Here is a 19,587-nt window from a genome sequence, read left to right on the forward strand (position 1 = left end):
GCTTTTCTCGAATTTTGTAAACATTGCTGGCAAACTAAATTAGACGTACAATATTATAGGGTACGTCTAGATGAATCGCGCAAGTGACAAGTGTATTTCATCATCAAACAGTCAAGACTCTAGACCTAGTGGCCTGTTCCGGTCTCATTGTCCATCCAGTATTCCTTCTAATAGAGGGACATTGGCTCCGTTTTTCTGTTGGATGGTACTTCAAAATTAAATCGGGTAACTTCTCTTTAGATATGCTTTCGACTGTAGTCTCCATTTATTCCATCAGCTAAGGGAACATACCCCGGAAGAAAAGCATGCAAATCTAGAGGTATAGAGATGGCAATCCCGTCACTAGTCTACCTGTCGAGTGAACTAGTAATCCCTCAGAGAGAAATTAAAATTCTTTCAAGTCTCAAGTGTATTGTGAACTTCATAAAAGTATTATACCCTAAGTACAGGTTACGAAATCGATGTGGTTTTTGCACATTGGTACAATACACCAAGCATAAGATTTTGAGTGTGTCTTTTCAACACGAATAGATGTCATATAAGTCAAAGAACATTTCTGTAAATAAGAGTTGATGAGCTACCAACTGGCATAAATGTATACCAAACGCAGAGAAGTTTAAAGGCTGGTTCACAATAAAACGGGAACGGAAACGACGAGAACGAGAACGGAAATATTATTAAAATAAATGTATTTACATGTGAGTATTCACAATTAACTATTGTGAATGCTCACATTTAAATACATTTATTTTAACATTATTTCCGTTCTCGTTGTCGTTTACGTTCCCGGTTTATTGTGAACCAGCCTTAATCCTGTCTGAATAGGATAACAATGGTCTGGACTCTGGAGTAACGTATCCTATATTGTGATTGCTCACCAATGAATTGACATTTTAGAGTCACATGACATTTTTAAAATTCTGCATTATCAGGCAGTACATCTCACTTGACGATATGTGTCAGAGAAAGAACAATAATTGTCTGTATACATCTGAAGTCTGATTAATGGAATATGCAGCTAATCGGCGATTGTATGCAATGGAGGGGGAAAGGAACTGGCCACCCTACCCCATTATCTCCTGGCCTAGTTGTCTCATGAATGATGCCTTATTGGTGTCAATAATGAGGTTCAAACCTGTCTTCGGACAGTTGACTAAACAACAACTGCATTTTACTCAGAGAAGATTAAGGCTTCTTAAGCTTTCGAATGTACATATGGTAACAAAATCTACATTGACATACGGCATAGTCCTCCTACATATTCATAATGCCGCCCACATCTGTGGAGTAACGGCTAGCGCGTCTGGTCGCGAAACCAGGTGGCCCGGGTTCGATTCCCGGTCGGGGCAAGTTACCTGGTTGAGGTTTTTTCCGGGGTTTTCTCTCAACCCAATATGAGCAAATGCTGGGTAACTTTAGGTGCTGGACCCCGGACCCATTTCACCGGCATCATCACCTTAATCTCATTCAGACGCTAAATAACCTAAGATGTTGATAAAACGTCGTAAAATAACCTACTAAAATTTAAAAAAAAATTCATAATGCCAGTTTCATTCTTCATCTTTGGTGAGTTCCAAGTTTAATTCTTGTGTTTAATAATTGAATTCATTTCAATATATTTGATCGTTTCCATGGATTTTCCTATTATGTAAAGTGTCTTTCCTATTATGGTATAAATAACTGTTGACCAAATACATACAAACGATTATTGTGTAAGTGTAATAACGAGACACAAAATGAAACAGAAGTTAAAATTTGTTAAAAATTGAATAGCTATGAAAAAATTACGTTTCAAAGATTTTATAAGGCTATTCATGAATATGTTATATTTGAACATAGTGTAATATTAATAAATATATCGTAACATAATAATAATAATACTAATAATAGTGATGATACTACTACTACTACTACTTCTACTACTACTACTACTACTACTACTACTACTACTACTACTACTAATTATAATTTAAATTGTAAACAGTTTTAATAATAACACCCCTCTTGACAAATGTTTTTACATAGGTATTTTTATATACAAAACTTTATTTTTTCGAAAATGTAACCTAACACTGTTTTTCTTAAAAGAACCAGAAGTTAGTACTTGAACACTGTTTAATACTAGTGCCAACTGAATAATTTTGAACATGTGTTGTGCACCATTGCAATAACTCCGTTAGCTAATGATCATTCGCAAACTGGAAGAGCAAAAGCAGTTCTGTACATGAAAAGGGTTAAGAACCACTGGAAATTTCCATACCAAAAGCCGAATTTGATAACAGAAAGTTGACTATGTCGGATTTTGTCAATGCGGAAATTTAATTTGTCATCATTATCTAATTTTTAAGTAATTTACTTTCATCATTCAAAGCACCAATAAATATACAATGTTTATCACTGAGCCTACGGCCTGATACAGATACAGTCCAACACACAATAATACACCACAGAAAGACAATTTGATGACTCAATTTAATATACTGATGAACTGGAAATAAAACTCTGCATATGTATCAAAATATTAAATGCCTTGCGCCTATTCTTTGGTCATCCCTGCACGAATGATGAGACGTTCTAATACGGGGTGAAATCCGAAGAGATTATCAACATGTACAATTCCGCAACAAGTTTCACAGCATAAGTCCTTTGGCCATTCGATTACACTTTGACAAAGAGAGACGAGAAAAAAGTGCGCTAAAAACACTCTGTAAACGTCTGACCTTAGACGTCCTTGGTCCACACGATGATCACGTGAGTGACGTGGCGAAAAAATCTTCACGTGACACACGCTGTACAGTGTACACTACTTATCGCCAACAAAGAAGATCAATGGGTGTGAGAATGACGTCACTCTCAAATAAACCAATAGAATCAATATGGCTCAAATCGGGTGATACATCGTCCCATATGCTTTTTGGGGTCACCATTATAAACACGTGTTTACTCACATCTGCGTATACAGGTGTGTGGAACACCTTGACCATTACGCACCGTCTGGGTAGACAATTTTCCAACAGTGTTGTCATAAACCCCCACTACCAATCTCTGTCGTATGTAGAGGACTTCGTTACATGAACTTGGGACTTAGAAGACGAGAGATAAGAAGAGATAGTAACTGTCATGAAGGGAGATGGAAATGTTTCCGCAGAAATGACATGGGATAAATGGAGACCGATAATGGGACTGATTCAAACGTTTTGTAAAATAACAAATCTGGGAAAATTGAGTATATCTTGTATAACATAATATCATTACTTCGACTTGCGATGCGTGGTATAAATGTTTCGGCGATGAGAGTACTCCATGCACGTTACATGAAACGTGACTGGGAAAAATACAGACCACATCAATTTACGGAAATTATTTGACGAGGATTCATAACTTACAAATTAGGGTCTAAATAATTTAAAAAACACTTTAACATATTATTGACGAATATAATGAAATGACAACACTAATGAAAACGGTATAAAAAATAACAATTTACCTTTCGAACTTCACATGTTGATGTAATGTTGAATCCTCCCAAAATGTCGATGATTCCATCATTGTTGTATCTGTGGAAACACATGAAGACAGAATTTCACAAGCGCCGGATCAGTTTACGCGCAATTAACCGACTTTTGTTTCACCTAAACTGTAACAACACTAACGCAGCGAACGGCGCTGTTCCGCAAATGAGCAGTCGCTTGTTTCCACGCCTCGCCACACGTGCCGAAGGTTCGTGACGTCATGCAGTCACACGATCGCCATGTGCCCCCGCTGCGGGGTCACGTGGAAACCAACGCGACCTACTGCTGCGGTATCAAAGTGAAATGAGTATTGACACGCGCAACGAAACTTAATGGCGGAGATTTTTCTCCAGCAATTTCATCACGATAATGAAATTCAAATACATCGACATTAGCTACAAAGCCCGCAATCGGGAAGTCAAACAGCGGTTATAATAATAACAAATTACGAAAGTCGGAACAAATGATGAACAAAATCAAGGAAAGAGTAAAATGTTGAATCATCATCATCATCTACTTTGGATTCTTTGACCGTGATAATTTATGATAATTTTGAACCAAAACTAGACACAAGCAGTAGGACTAGATTGAACGTTGTATTAAAAAAAATTCATGTTTTCGTACTATGCATATTAGATACCGGTATGGATATTTTTGTAAGTTCGCAGCGAAAAATAAACTATATTTGGCAGATTTTGTATTTAATTTTTTCACTAGATTTTATTTAGACAGATTTCTTTCTTGCTATAGCTCCGACTTGCTCTGCTCTTGTGACAAATTGTATTACTTATTTACTGAATAAATTCCGAAGGAATTAAGAAATAAACTAAATAAAATAAATGAATTAATGTACAATGAAATACAAGTAGTTCCTCACTCGTTGCTGCTACCATCACCACCACCACGATCATCGAGTGTGCCGTGGACAAGATAGATCAGAAATCCATTCTGATTACATAAAATATTTAAATGCTATATTTATATTTTATCTCCCACTCTGCAACATCTCTTTATCATTCGGGAGTGTGCTTTACAATTTACCCATACTTTTTTTAATGTCTATATATACAGCGCTTCAGAACTACACACAATATGAATATGTCACTACTTTTCCTTTACAACATTGCAGTTACATAATATTTTGTTCTGACAAATCTTGTCTATTCATAATCGAATATCTAAAATACATAAATTTCAATATGATGTGATCTACACTTCGATTAGAATAGTACAAAATTTACGTCATTGAAATAATAGGGATTCAGTTTACGCTTCTTCTTTGCTCTGCATATCTAATCTCGAACGTGTTTATTTCAGCCTTCGTTCAATGCTGACTTCATTATTGAGTTTCTCCACGTGTCATTTTTATTTTCCGCTTACTCTTTAAGTATAAAATATTAATTTCGTATTGCAAGAATGACACTTCAAAGCTGCAAAACCTGTATTTCTGACAATGATGGTTAGAATTTTCTTACAAATGATATAGGGTAAACATTGGTAATTTCGTGATAATTTCATGAAAATTAATTTAAAATTCAAATGTGTAAATATATCCTTATTCCAATTTTTTCCATCTAAAAGACGATAATTTGCTGTACAAATCTGGAGACATAAAAGATTGGACACGTTCTTGAACAAGTGCCAAAAACCACTTTTACAACTTAAGGTAAAAGGTTGGTTATTTCGTGTTAACCTTGGTAATTTCGTGATATTACATTGATAATTTCGTGAGAGGTAGAATTGAGGGGTTGGGTGCAAGAAAGGCACTTCTCTCAAATGTAAGTTTTGAGGAAACTGATATTGAAAATTCAAACCGTAATAATGTTACCTATGCACGCCTTTACATTTTGGGTACTCCTGACCTCTGTGATCACAGTATTGAACTGAAACTTGGTGATCATGTATATAACAGATCAGAGAACACAATAAAGCGTTTTACTCAAAAAGGGCATAGGGTAAACTAGGGTCTGTTGGACAGTCGGACATGTTGGACACTCCGTACTTTAACGTGTTACCACGCCACTTGTGGGCACCACATTCAGCTAGAAGTCAATGATGGAAGTAGGCACGAGTCCGTCATTGACTTCTATCAGAATGCGGTGCCCACAAGTGGCGTGGTAACACGTTAAAGTACAGAGTGTCCAAAATGCCCGACTGTCCAACAGACCCCCTAGTTTACCCTATCCTCGAAAATGCCCTTCTTGCACCCAGCCCCTCAATTGTAGAAAAATTCCTTAAAATCAAATGAAATTCTCATTTATTGTTACAAGACTTCAAACATAGTAATTCCGTGTAATATTCAAAGCAAGAAAACATAGAAATACATATCAACACATACCGGTAATAAGAATGAAATCGAAGTAAAAATTGAAATTGAAAAGGGATCTTCTTTGCCCTGAAAGGGTGAACACTTTTATTACGGACTTTACTATAGCCTATATTACTAGGGTAACTCCAAAAGTAATGCATAACATTTCTTTAAAAATTATATTTTTATCCTACAGCTTTGCTATTTTCACAGAATGTAGATGCATCCTTTAGAAACAAAATGTCACTTTTCTACATAATCCCCGTCCCTTTCAACTGCCTTACGTAACCTAGGAACGAGAGCCTGTAGACCATCACAGTAAAAGTCTAGACCAACATGTCTGAGCCACTCTTTAGCAGCGTGCACAAGGGAGTCATCTTCTAACCTCGTTCCGCGAAGGGAACCTTCAGTTTAACAAAGAGATGGTAATCGCACGGTGCCAGTTCAGGACTGTAAGGCGGATGTTTCAGTGTTGTCTATCCGAATTTTCTGATCTGGTCTGTGGTCTTGTGACTGACATATGGCTGTGCGTTGTCGTGCAATAGCAGAACATCCTGCTTCTGCCGATGTCGTCAAACACGACTCAGTCGAGCTTGAAGTTTCTTGAGAGTTGCAACATATGCGTCAGAATTAATGGTGGTTCCGTGTGGCATGATGTCCATAAGCAAGAGTCCTTCTGAACCGAAAAACACAGTAGCCATAATTGTTTCTGCTGAAGGTGTACTTTTAAATTTCTATTTCTTTGGTGAATTTGCATGATGCCACTCCATTGTCTGCCTCTGTCTCCGGTCCAAAATAGTGGAGCCATGTTTCATCTCCTGTCACAATTCTTGCAAGTAAGTCATCTAGCACTTTTGATTGGCACTTAGCATGATAACAAATAAAACAGAAGCTACACTGAACCCATTGCATCTCCCTTTTCTTTTTTGTTATCACATCTTCTCTTCAGATTTCTAAAATTTGTATTGTAATACAATTTTTAAAATAGTATAAAATGTAACACTTAATGCTCAACAAAATTTCGCCTCAAACAGCTAAGATTTCTATCAGTAAAGCTAAGCCTATATGGCGACTACAGCTGTATCTAAAATTCCAAAAACATTTCCTAAAATTTCATGAAGATATAATAAATCTTTGTACCAAATATTATATGCTTACCTTTAGTAATAAGCCTTTAATGTAATTACAAACATCCACAAAATTTGTACGCCTGAGAAGTCGACGCTAACTTGCTCTCTCCATGCATAAAAGCTCACTGAACCAGCTACAATAGTCACACAAAGCGTCGCTGTATGTTTCTGGAAACTGGACAACATATGCAATAATGCAATCCCTTGGCGGAAATTTGAATCTCGTAACACCATTGGTTAGTTCACGAAAGAGCAAAGAAAAAGTATCACGAAATAACCACTGCCACGAAATTACCAATGTTTATCCTAAACAATGACGATGTACCATCTCGCCTTTTAACAAGAGCCCGTCTTCCTCATATGATTTATTATTATTATTATTATTATTATTATTATTATTATTATTGTCGGCCGGGTAGCTCACTTGGTAGAGCAGCACTCGATCCCGAGTGGTGACGGGATTTTTCTCGTTGCCAAACTTTCAGAACGGCCCCGAGATTCACTCAGATTTCTATAAAATTCTATAAAATTGAGTACCGGGTCTTTCCCGGGGGTAAAAGGCGGTCAGAGCGTGGTGCCGACCACACCACGTCATTCTAGTACCGAGGTCATGGAAAGCTCTACCTCCATGTCACCCAAGTGCCTTCATGGCATGTGACAGGGTTATATTTATTATTATTATTTTCTACTGTCCATTTCTTTCCTACATTTACATTAAGTGCAGAAGTAAAAAAAAGACAGATAGTACGAGTACAGTCACGAAGCTTGAGTTGTGAGGGTGCTAGGAACAATAGACTGTGCCGATACTATTTCGCATTGTCTGTAATGAGGCGATATTAGCGATCCTAGTGGTTAGCAACTATTTATGGATGCATACTTACTACGTATTGAGCTTCGTGACTGTATATACTAGACTGTGATTTTACCAAATCTTAAAAGGTTTTCAATAATAAGTGTTGTTGGAAGAGAGAATTATTTAATCACTGTAAGAATTATTACATCATCATAATTATCATCGCCATTATCATCACCTACCTTTAAGAATTAGGAGTTCTGTCCAGTTCGCTCTCAGTAAAGTATTAGGGACCCAACATTAGGCACTCAAAAGTAGCGGGACACCTTGATTACGTTGTTAGCATGGTAGGAATACTTAATAGAACACAGAATAAATAAAAGATACACACACACAGGCGTGCAGTTATTGCGGGAAGGAGATAATTCTGCACTTTCCTCTAGGGAATGGAACCCAGATTATCTGTTCATAGCTAGAAGCAGCATTGTCTAGGCAAAAGTGGAAGACATTTTCTTCTACTTTCTCAATGTAATTATTTTAGGCGCAAAATTACATCGCCTGATGAGAGTTTACAATAAGTTACAATATAGGAAATATTTATTACCCTTTCAGATTCTCTCTGCCACTGAAAATCTATATTTAAAGTTCCTTTAAAAAAGTTCATCCTATGAGTACCACAGTGAACGAAGAAAAATATGACTTAAGTGGAGTATAATACAAAACAACGCTCGAAATATGAAGTTGCGCTTTTCAATACGTAAACGATCTCTCTATTATGCAAACAAGGATAAAAGACGTGTAAAGACTGAAATGTTGTAATTTAAAATATAAGTTATTGAATGATATATGACCATGTATCAAGGATGTCTGCTGAAAGAATTGTACGCATAGCAAGGGAGAATATCCCAAGTGGAAAAGGAAGTCCAGATCGGCCTAAAAGAAGACGGAAAGTTTCGATTGGAGATTACGGAAGTCTTCATTCACTCTAAACAGATAGTTACGTCTATATGGAATGAGAAGACAAGGAGGAGGAGAAGAAGAAGAAGAAGAAGAAGAAGAATATGTAGCTTACGTGTGTATTCATATCTTAAAGTACAAATATTTACAAATTTATTTCTAAAAAAAAATGAAGTGAAAAGTAAATTCTCATATCTATTGGGATAAGCATGTATCAGCATTGATGATGTTTCTGGCAGGGGCACGAAAATCCCTTCCATCCCCTCATACAAATCGTGCCAGGGGAAAAATTTGTGAGAACTAAGTCCATTAGACTAAACGCGAGCACCACTTATGGATAGATAATTTATAAGTTGTCATTGATCATCAGACTCGTCGGCACATCACACTATATAAATTCACATAATCATCATCATCATCATCTATCTATCTATCTATCTATCTATCTATCTATCTATCTATCTATCTATCTATCTATCTATCTATCTATCTATCTATCTATCTATCCATCCATCCATCCATCCATCCATCCATCCATCCATCCATCCATCCATCCATCTATCCATCTATCCATCTATCCATCTATCTATCTATCTATCTATCTATCTATCTATCTATCTATCTATCTATCTATCTATCTATCTATCTATCTATCTATCTATCTATCTATCTTCAAGGACAGAGTAGTTAGGATCGTCACATCTTTAGGAATATGAAAATTAAGAAGCGAAATTAGACAGTCACAAATAATGCGACTTGCAGGTGATAATTATGTTCAGCATGATGCGCACAGCAAATGCTTCGGACAACACAGAACAAACAAATGAACCCGGGTCTCTAGAGTAGATAAATAATATTTCTTCGTTCGGTGAAGGACACGCTTGACACCCATAATGGAATTGTATATTATTTTGGTACCAATAAGAGTGGTCGTCCATGAACTCTATTAGCGAGAGATGTTTCTACGCTATACCGTTCTCTAAGAGCGAGATAGTCTCGCTTAAGGTGGAGTGCAATAGTCCAGTTTGCCCTGTCACCAGTATATCTGACAATGGACACAGTAATTATTCAATAACATTTCAGTGTCATATAAATAGTATATAATAATAAACAATAACTAAAATAATTATTTAAATCCTTTAAAATCGGGAAATAAATATATAAATTACTGACGCAGTTGTTCCATTTCAAAACACGAGACACAAACTGAATAATACAAAGATTGAAAGCGACAATTATAGAGATATTTATAGTATTGTTTTAATCTTTTTAATCTCGCCTATATGAGCAAATTTCAGAACAAACAGTTAAGCAGCTAAGCGTTATGTTGTAATGTGACTGAAAGTGGGAATTAATCATTTTCTACGTATAAAAGAAGTAAGCCTAAGTAGGCTATATGAAATTAAACAGAACACAATTCACACATGTAATACTGTGCATAATAATAATAATAGTAATAATAATAATACCGGTAATAATAATAATAATGTGAGCGACAGCTTATTGCGCCTACGTTAAGATCTACAGATCATGGATTCTGGTTCCATTATGTCTTGTCTTTCACGTAACCCCCACAAAGAAAGTCCAAGGACGTAATGTTCGGAGATCGAGGAGACCAAGTTATTGGTCCTATCCGCTAAATCCAACGTTCAGGAAATTGTGCGTTGAGAATTCTGTACATGAACGCCGCTCCATTGTTGAGGAGTGCCATTTGGTGTCAAATTTTTTACTGCAAGTGTGTCATATGAGATAGTGCAAACAGTTTGAGCATATAAAAAAAAAAAGAATCAATGACGCAGCAAAGACTGTCGCGCACATGTTACACAAAGCTATGTGGATTTTCTGAGTTTCAAATTCTAATGTTATGCTTATTCACTTTCAGGTGTGTGGAATGTACCTTATCAGAGAAAGAAATAATTAGAGTTAGCAAATAATTGAGTATGTGGCCTCTACGCGAAGCAGAAGTGAAACTTCTTAAGCTGTACATCTTTTTGAATGTTCGTGCAATGTGAGATGATAAATTAGGGTTAAACGTAACACTCTCATAATCAATATTCTTCAGAATTAAAAAAAATAAAACAATTGGTTTATGATAGCTAAAACAAGATATAAAAACTATACTCTGGAATAAGTAGTAAGAAAACTACGTCAACAGTTGTCCCAGATGTTGTAATTGATTCAATTATTGACGAATTATTCATCGTTAAAGAAAATTCTTCTTGAAAATGTATCGTGGCACAGAAGACGTACTACCTGACGACAGCTTCACTCCCAGTAATTTATGCATATTTGTGTAAATTGGTTGCCAACTGCAAACATCAACTTTATTTACGCAATACATAGCAATATACCACACCAGCATTTTTCAACCTTTTTCAACATATGGCATAATAAAGTTGCAATTTAAAATCCAGCGGCACTCTCATATAATCTAAATCAATAATTCCCAATCAGGGCGGATTTTTTTTTCATAGAAACAAGTAAAATACGATATTATTTTTGTATGAGTCAAAGTGACACTGTGGCGGACATGGCCGCTGTTGAGGTTTTTCTCGGAGTTCTCCCGTTTCCTCATATTAGCCATTTACATCATTCCGTCAACATTTGAGGAGTCCCCCGGAATAACGTTGTAAGGAACAAAAAGTAAATTTTAGAGAAGCGAGAAAAAAACTGTAACATCAAAAATTTGTTTTCTTAATCAAATAAATCTACATTATACTTTTTAAAAGGAAACAGTTGTAAGTACAAAAAATGAAGCAGTTTTTTAAACTGGAAACGGAAAAAAAACATGAGTTTGTAATGAACTTTTCATGGAAGAACGTTGCACAGTCAAATTTAGCCTTTCCCATTAAACACAATACAAAATTGAGAATGGAATACCGTTGTAAGGTTTAACATAACACTTTGTAGTCAGAAGATGTTAATCACATAGTCTAAAATGAGTGCTGATTGTTCATTGTAGTCTCGATTTAAAACTGAGTGAAAGCTTCTAATTTTTTGTTCCATGTCAATTGATCATAGCCTCGTTCTAGGACAGGTACGTATCGGCAGAAAACACATGTTTCTATAAAAAAATGCACACTTTTTTAGTGCCCATTTTTTTTTATTTAATTTACTTTATATCAGAAAACAAATACTGTCAGTTGAATAGATTAAATTTCGTTACAGATTTCATTTCCATATTATACATAGCAATATGATGAAGAAACACACTCACCTCATTAGGTTTTTCATTGATTTGTTTCCTTTTTCTGTTCACATATTGCTATCCACTGTTCCTCAGCCTCTTCCTTTGACCATCTTTTCATTCACCTATATTAATGTTTCTTTTTCTTCCTTTATTTAAATGTTTTAAAACAGAAGGAGAAACTTTCACACTTTTGGCGCAAACCATTGTTGTTGCTATACAACATTCTTCCAGGAATGCCAATTTTATATCCAAAATTTACTCATCACAAAATTAAATATAACACTTCTACTAATGCACACCATCTGTACTATGTTTTGTACATTATTCCATTTAAAAAAACTCACTTTCAGCAAAGTTGTTTCATATGTTATTCCGGGGAACTCCTCATTTCGCCAATTCATCATCATTTTCATATCATTCCCAGACCGCTGGCTGGCTACGCACAGGGACGAGTAGGATTACCTGCTCGAAACCTGGGTACACAGCGAAGCCTAGTGGAGTCAGCTGATGTGAATTAGGAATGCGCCTAGTCTGCGCGTCTGCGCAATAGATCTATTATCCCAGTGACAGGATGTAGTGCCCTCTTCCTTAAATTAAAATCAAATTCGATTCAAGGTTGGTACGATATTATAACTTTTCTCACCTGGCAACCCTGGCTGCGCGTCAGTCATTCTCTCCACTGCCGATTGTGTTTACTGAATGTTGTCTTGTGCATGGTGCGGCGTGCTGTACTTGTGGCCATTCGGCTACCCAATCATTCACAGAATAGGAGTGGTAAGCACAATAAGCCTCAGGCTGCAGTGTAACCCTTCGGGTCCCTCTTCCGTAAAAGAGAGAGAAAAAAAAGTCTTAGTCATGAAGTCATACCTTTTTTCTCATGTACGGATGAGCCTGAGGCTTATTGTGCTTACCACTCCTATTCTGTGAATGATTGGGTAGCCGAACGGCCACGCTCTTGTACAAGTACAGCACGCCGCACCGAGAACATAACCCGAGCATTGGTATGGATGATGATATATGATGCCCAAAGTTACCCAGCAATTCTGCTTTAATTGGTTGAAAGAAAACTCCAGAGAAAACCCCAACCAGAATTTGAACCAACCCGGGTCCGCTCGTTTCATGGTCAAACGTGTTAACCATTACTCCACAGCCGTGGACCACGGCTACGGCTTACGGACCTACATCTCCCCCCCCCCCCCCACCAACATAAATTTCAGCATTTTTTCACATTAACGCCTCGAGATAATTAGAGCGTTGGTTCCGCGTGCGTGTCACTTGCGCATCACAAAGGCTCGGATCCCTCTATTGCGAGGACTACGGTGCGCCCTTCTTCTCTCACTGCTCAGGCATGTAACGTCTTCGGCGATCCTGCCCTGCTGCTGTTCTGTCGTGCTTTCGATTCACCCCCCGGTCATGTGGTATCTATTATAGGTTCGTCCATTTTCCTCCTTTCGAAATTCTCAAATGTCCCTTCAAATTCAATGGCGAAAATCGAAGTGAGACAAGAGGCCAGCACGCCTGCAGCTTACATAGACACTTCCCCTCATCCATTCCTCTGCAAAAGGCGTCTATATGTCTTATAGGCAGAGGTGAAAGTCATCCTTGTTTGTTTGCATCATCACATTCTCCCCTCCCCCCACATTGGCGGATGTTGCATGCATATCCACGTGACTTCGATCCAAGTGGGCGTGACTTTGCTGAAGATGGTGGGGGGGGGAGGAAATCGCTTCACGTTTTCCAAGGCATGTAAGTAACATCACGTGCATTTAACTATGCGCGAAGACACAGTTGGTAAGTGAAATTCAGGCTGCGTCCATATCACGTTTACGAAAATAGACCAGCGATTATGCTTTATTCATAGTCGCAGACATCACTACGGAAGTTACGTGTATGTACGAACGCGCACTTGTAGAGGCTGAAGTACTACGGATATTACCTTGCGATTCGGCAATAGTACTCTCTCTGTTTACTGTTCCCTTCGTTCTACATAGTCTGCTAATAAGTATCACAGTGATAAGTTTGATTGATTTATATGGAGAGTCATTATGTTTACGACTTAGCATGTTACTAGTCCACTTTAGTGCGGTAACTTGCAGACAGGAGCATTCTCATCTGCATAGGCAGACTGCGCTGAGGTCCGCAGGCAACCTCATATGATGAAATGATGTTAATATCTATATTGGAGAAACAGGAGTACCCCGAGAAAGCCTCAACTGCGATCTTGTCCTCCACAAGTGTCACAATGGAGTTTTCAAACGAAAAATCCCAGCCCTGAACTGGACAGGCTAATGGGATGAGACTACACAACCACCACAGATAAAAATTATTGGAAAAATCTACCACAATCACTCCATCGGTACTGGATTTCCTTCAAATTTGTCCGAAACTTAATTGCCCTATACTTCACATGTTAAGTTAAAGTGAAACCAAATTGATAAAACTATTTTTTCAAAAAAAAAAAAATAATAAAATAATAATAAATAAATAATAATAAATAAATAAATGGCGTAATGTGTTGTCACAAAGAATCTATATGAGTAGATTACAGTTGATTCTCGATTCAATGGAAGAGGAGGTACATAGCTACGTATTAGTTGGAACATTTAAATATAATAAAAACAAAGGCATAAGTAAAACTAATAAATCAGTATGTATGGTACGATTACTGCATGTGCCTAATTTAAAACATAAAAATGAAAGTAAAATAGGCATTGAAATGCTGCACCTATTTTGAGTGGTGGAGAGAGAGTACTGGACTACTGGTGCTGTCTTGTTTGCATGGAAAAAAACAGAATAAATATATTCAACTAGACAAGCTACGAGGCTCGCAGATCACTTGACCCCCCCCCCCCCCAAATTGTTAAATTGGAGTCAACTGGATTGGAAGTAAGTAATATATTATATTAAATAGTCCCGCCATTAGTAAACAAATTAAATAGTTTAAAAAACCTGAATAAAATACAGAGGCTACTTAAAGGCGAATAGATGATCAAATTCCGATGAGGCAATGATAAAATAAAACTTCCCTCAAAGACAATTTATTACCGTGTTCACTCAGTTTTGTCGGTACTTTTTCTTCTATTTCACCGACTATGCAGAAATGAAACTTTTATTTTTTACACAGTATTTATTAAACAAACCTTCAAAAATATAGTGGGGGGGGGGGGAAAGAGACTTATACGGAACTACAGTCTAAAATAAAACACATGGTGAAGATGACACCATCAATCCAAGAGCCTTAAGATAATACAGGCCACGAATATATTAAAGTATTATTTTTATTGCATTATTTTAATGCCCAGTTTCAAAGTAATGTAACTGCGGAGTACTATACCAAAAACTATGTTAGTGAAGCTTCAAATGCAATTTAAAAAAAGATGATAGTGGTAGAGAGAAAAGGATTTCAGCATGAAATTCTGCAGTCAAATCTGCATGAGATACACTCTATTTGGCGCAAAAAAATTTTCACTGTTGTTCAGTGTAATGGCTGAATCATTTCAATGACTCGCATAAAAAATTACAGGGTAATAATGTCTTTTAATAACAGTCTTTTTTCATCTCTCTACAACCTTTTGATGCTACATTTAAAAATCAAAATGAATACAAACGTGATATTTAAATAAAATGTAATATGCAATATATTTAGCATTCCCAACTCCACCCCCTACCTCCAAAATCTGTTGAAGAGTGGCAAGTGGTCATATGCTGGCAGATGGACAAGACTGTTCATGATCCGCGAAATTTTGAAATCTTGGGGAGAGAGGGAGATTGTAAAAATATCCAACATGCACATTTTCAGTTTCGAATTTTAAAAAAATAAAATAAGTCTAATCATAGTTATTTATTTACTCATAATTTTACGTAAAGCAACCAATAACCATTATAATTTTATTTTATTAAGTAAGCAATTTCTTAATGAATTGCTGAATAGTAAATTTGTCGGGCACTCATACACCAGGAAATTTTTTCCTAAATTTTGCTCAATACCATTTTTTTTAGTTAATTATTTAATGATGCCGTATCAACTACTAGGTCAGTTACCACTGATGGAATTGATGATAGCGAGATGGTATTTTGGCATGATGTGGGCGAGGAAGTGAATATGATACACAGAGTGCACAACTTCACGAAGGTCTCAATGTGGCATATATTCGTGATTTTATAAGGAATACATGGAAACAAAACTTTATGTCATCATGAAAAAACCAGAGAGTATACACATATAAAATACCTTATACCAAATCAAGTTCAAAACTGTATAGGCCACATCCTATGTTCTCAGTCTGTGCTTGAATAAATTCTGTCTAAGCAATCTCCTCATTATGAGAATCAACTCATGGACATCAGAGCATTTAGAAGTTTGGTTCAACTGGTAACTAATAGGCGTATATCTATATGTTTGTGTCCCCATAAAATCTCACAGAATATGGTCTGTAAAATATCACTATTTGGAAAACAGACAAGCCAAATTTTCACCCATAATTAATGATAAATTTTATGTTTTGTTTTCCTCACAAACTAGAAAGTACTCCAGAATAAAAGTATTCATTTAAACATTACACATTATGTTTATAATTCAATAAGAAGTAAGTCTAGTAAAATCACTTTTTTAAAGTAGTTCATCTGTAAGTCTTTTATATTAAACATTCCCTTCTCATAAATCGGAAACAGTATAATGAGCATATAACTGTTAAAAGTACGTAGCATTTATTTGTTTCATGACCATTTTATGCCACAGGGGCTATCCAAAATTAGCAAAAAAATAATATGATGATATGTAATACAGTGTGGAGTACAAATGATATAAGTAGACCATTTTCAATAATGACCTGCTTCACATTAATTTATTCACAATAAATCTCTTATTAGCTGCCATAAATAACAGTCACATCTTGGTTCCTGATTGTTGTAACTGGATTTAATATGAAGTACTGGTACTGTTAAAAATTGTCGTTTATTTTACTGTATCAAACTCTTTTACTGTCATTCCTTTTTAATTTTACCGTGAAGAAATTAAAACTAAAGGGCACATTTTTTTAAATAGTAACCGTAATTATCTTATAATAAAAAAAAAAAAAAAGGAAACAAGAAAATGAGAGGCATACAACATCTTCATGATACAAGTTTCAACTCAGTTGTTACAGGCCACTAATAATGGATGAAATGTGTAATGTAATAAAATATGTGATGGGAGATAAAGTTTATGTAATTAGACACATAATATAATAGGCAATAGAATAACTTCTTTATGGAACCTCAGGCTGTTGAATAATGATCGACTTTGAAACTTTTACATGAAATAAAAGGGGTTTACTTTCTTTCAATACCAGTGGCGACTTGTAAGGTTTTAATTTGGTAGAGCGGCACTAGAATTTTTTACATACCTACAGCATTATCATATAACTTGGTGAAAAACACTATTAATAAATGTTTTACCTTAACTGAAGCTGAAACCGTAACATATCATTGGTCCAATCCATTTGGTGCAGCTGCTGTTGTTGATGATGAATTACAATTAAAGTTACAAAACACTACACACATTAATATTTAGATGGAAAATACTAATGAAAATAGGCAATAGTGTTTTTAATAAAATCAGAGATGTGTCACTCTTCATTCACAATAACTTTATTTGAACATGAGGTCCAGTCTCCTTTCTTTACAACTGGAAAATTTATTGATTACTTTATCACTGAAATTAATAATTTTGTCAATTATGACTTTTTCTACACTTAGCATTGCCAAAGTAGCAAGTTGTGTCACTGTACTTCTTAGAGAAGTTTTCATTCTTTTCAATGTAGAGAAATATCTCTCAAGCTCAGCAGTAGTCATGGGAGTAGTAAGTAGTATTTTGAGGAGAATGAACACTTATGTACAAGAATTGCCGATTCCTGTATCTAACATGATTTCGTACATTTTCGTAAGCCCTAAGACAGCTCAGTTTTCAGTCTTTCTTTATATAGGGCAAGTTTTGATAGTTCCATCAAATTCAGGTGAAAAAATGGCATAATTATATTGTCTTTGAAAAGAAAGAAATTAAAATATATATATGCTGCTGACAGTTGTTTATTGAAATCAAATCTCTCTTTTACCAGATAAGAAATGGTATCACATATAGGCTTATCTTTTGCAAAGGCAAGATATTGCAAGTTCCTTTTTCTTTTCTTCATGGGAAGAGTTTTTCTTACTGATGGGTAAAAGAAGAAAGTTTATTTCCTTCACGATTACTTCAAAAAATGCATTAAATTTACTGTATTATAGATACTAATGGATTTAATATTAGGATCCTGCAGCTGATTATATCAAATATCCACATGAGATCTGATCTGATGAAAAAATTCTATCCAAAAGTTGAAGTTCTGGTCATTCAAAATACGGAGAATCCCTGTAGCTGCTTGCATAGTGGAATGATTTATTTTTGACAATGTGAAGTTTCTCGAAACATTCTATACCATTCTCCTTATTAGAAAAACAGCTGTATCTAATCAGCTATTAAAATTTCATCTTGTGTCTGATCCTCCAGGTATTCGTTTATAAACACTATCCAGTACAGCTAATTCTGAGAACGACTTAGAAAAAATGCAGGTACAGCAGCAAGACTGCTGAAAACAACGACCTTGTGAATTCTGTGATGCTGTCTTTGATGCTATCTTTTCTATAATTAGATTTAGCTGATGTGCAGAGCAATGGACAAAATGTGCATATGTCGTGTCTGCATACTTCCTTTCTCCCTACCCATTTGAGCTGCTCCGTCATAAGTTTGGGCATTAAGTTTGTCACTGTCGCCATTTAAAACTGTACTCAACTATTCTGAAATACATTCTGCTAATTCTTCACTATTTTGAGCTTTTGTGTTAAAAAATCCCCAGAATCTTTCATGCATAATGGAAAACAATAACTGTGTACGGCCTGATATATCACATAACATTAGAGACAAAAATTGAGACTGTTTAATTTCAGCACACATGAGCCCACCATAGTGGTCCAATGGTTACAGTGCTGGACTCAGAATCCTGTGGAGCTGAGTTCGGTTCCTGTTATACTCCAGATTTATGACTTGTGTAGGGCAAGACCATGGTACAAGTAACAGAGGTTTTCTCTGGGATCTCTGATTTACCTGTGGCAATCTATTCATCTCATCTCGTTGCGGGTGTAATGTAGACCAGCCTCCCATGGAGCACCTGGGCAACTGGCTTCATATGGGTGAATGATGAACAGTCAAAGTACCCACCACTAGGAAGAAGGGAGGGGGAAATTCAGCACATACATTTTCATCATGACACACCTCGAGGATACAGTCTAGAAGTAGTTTAATTTCAGATTGTCTTGGAAGTTCCCCTAAGCACTTCTGAGTTCAAAAATGACTTTTGAGAGACTCACCTAACTTCCAGGAAATCCCAACAATCCTCAAAACAAGCCAAGATTCGATGATTGTGAGGTTTCGTAACCACATAACAGAAGTTCAAATTTTTCACAAAACTTTATGCAATCAACAATTTTTTAAAGAATTTCTAGATTTTGTTTCACTTTCTCATTGTGTTTATTTGTTTTTTGCTGTATGTAATACTGCTTAGCTGATGTGCCATGTTTACTTTCCTTACATAGCTAAACCAATGACATTATTCATATGTTTTGCAGAATCTCCGTGTTTTTAAATTTTCTCGTCTAGATGTTTTAAATCACTCCAGCTTTTGTCC

General features: G+C 36.0%; 1 protein-coding gene across 2 annotated transcripts in view; it reads right to left on the reverse strand.

Annotated features, from left to right (window-relative positions):
* cwo (transcription factor cwo) overlaps nt 1–3,705 on the reverse strand; it is a 63,612-nt gene extending 59,907 nt beyond the window's left edge. The window contains exon 1 of one of the 2 annotated variants that reach the window (XM_069847172.1): nt 3,488–3,705. In XM_069847172.1, coding sequence (XP_069703273.1) covers nt 3,488–3,549 — 62 coding nt within the window. In that variant the 5' untranslated portion in view covers nt 3,550–3,705. The remainder of the gene's footprint in view (nt 1–3,487) is intronic. The other variant, XM_069847174.1, reaches the window with a different exon arrangement.
* Nucleotides 3,706–19,587: the final 15,882 nt, after the last annotated feature.

This window comes from Periplaneta americana, chromosome 15 (genome assembly GCF_040183065.1).
Source record: "Periplaneta americana isolate PAMFEO1 chromosome 15, P.americana_PAMFEO1_priV1, whole genome shotgun sequence".
Taxonomy (NCBI): Eukaryota; Metazoa; Arthropoda; class Insecta; order Blattodea; family Blattidae; genus Periplaneta; species Periplaneta americana.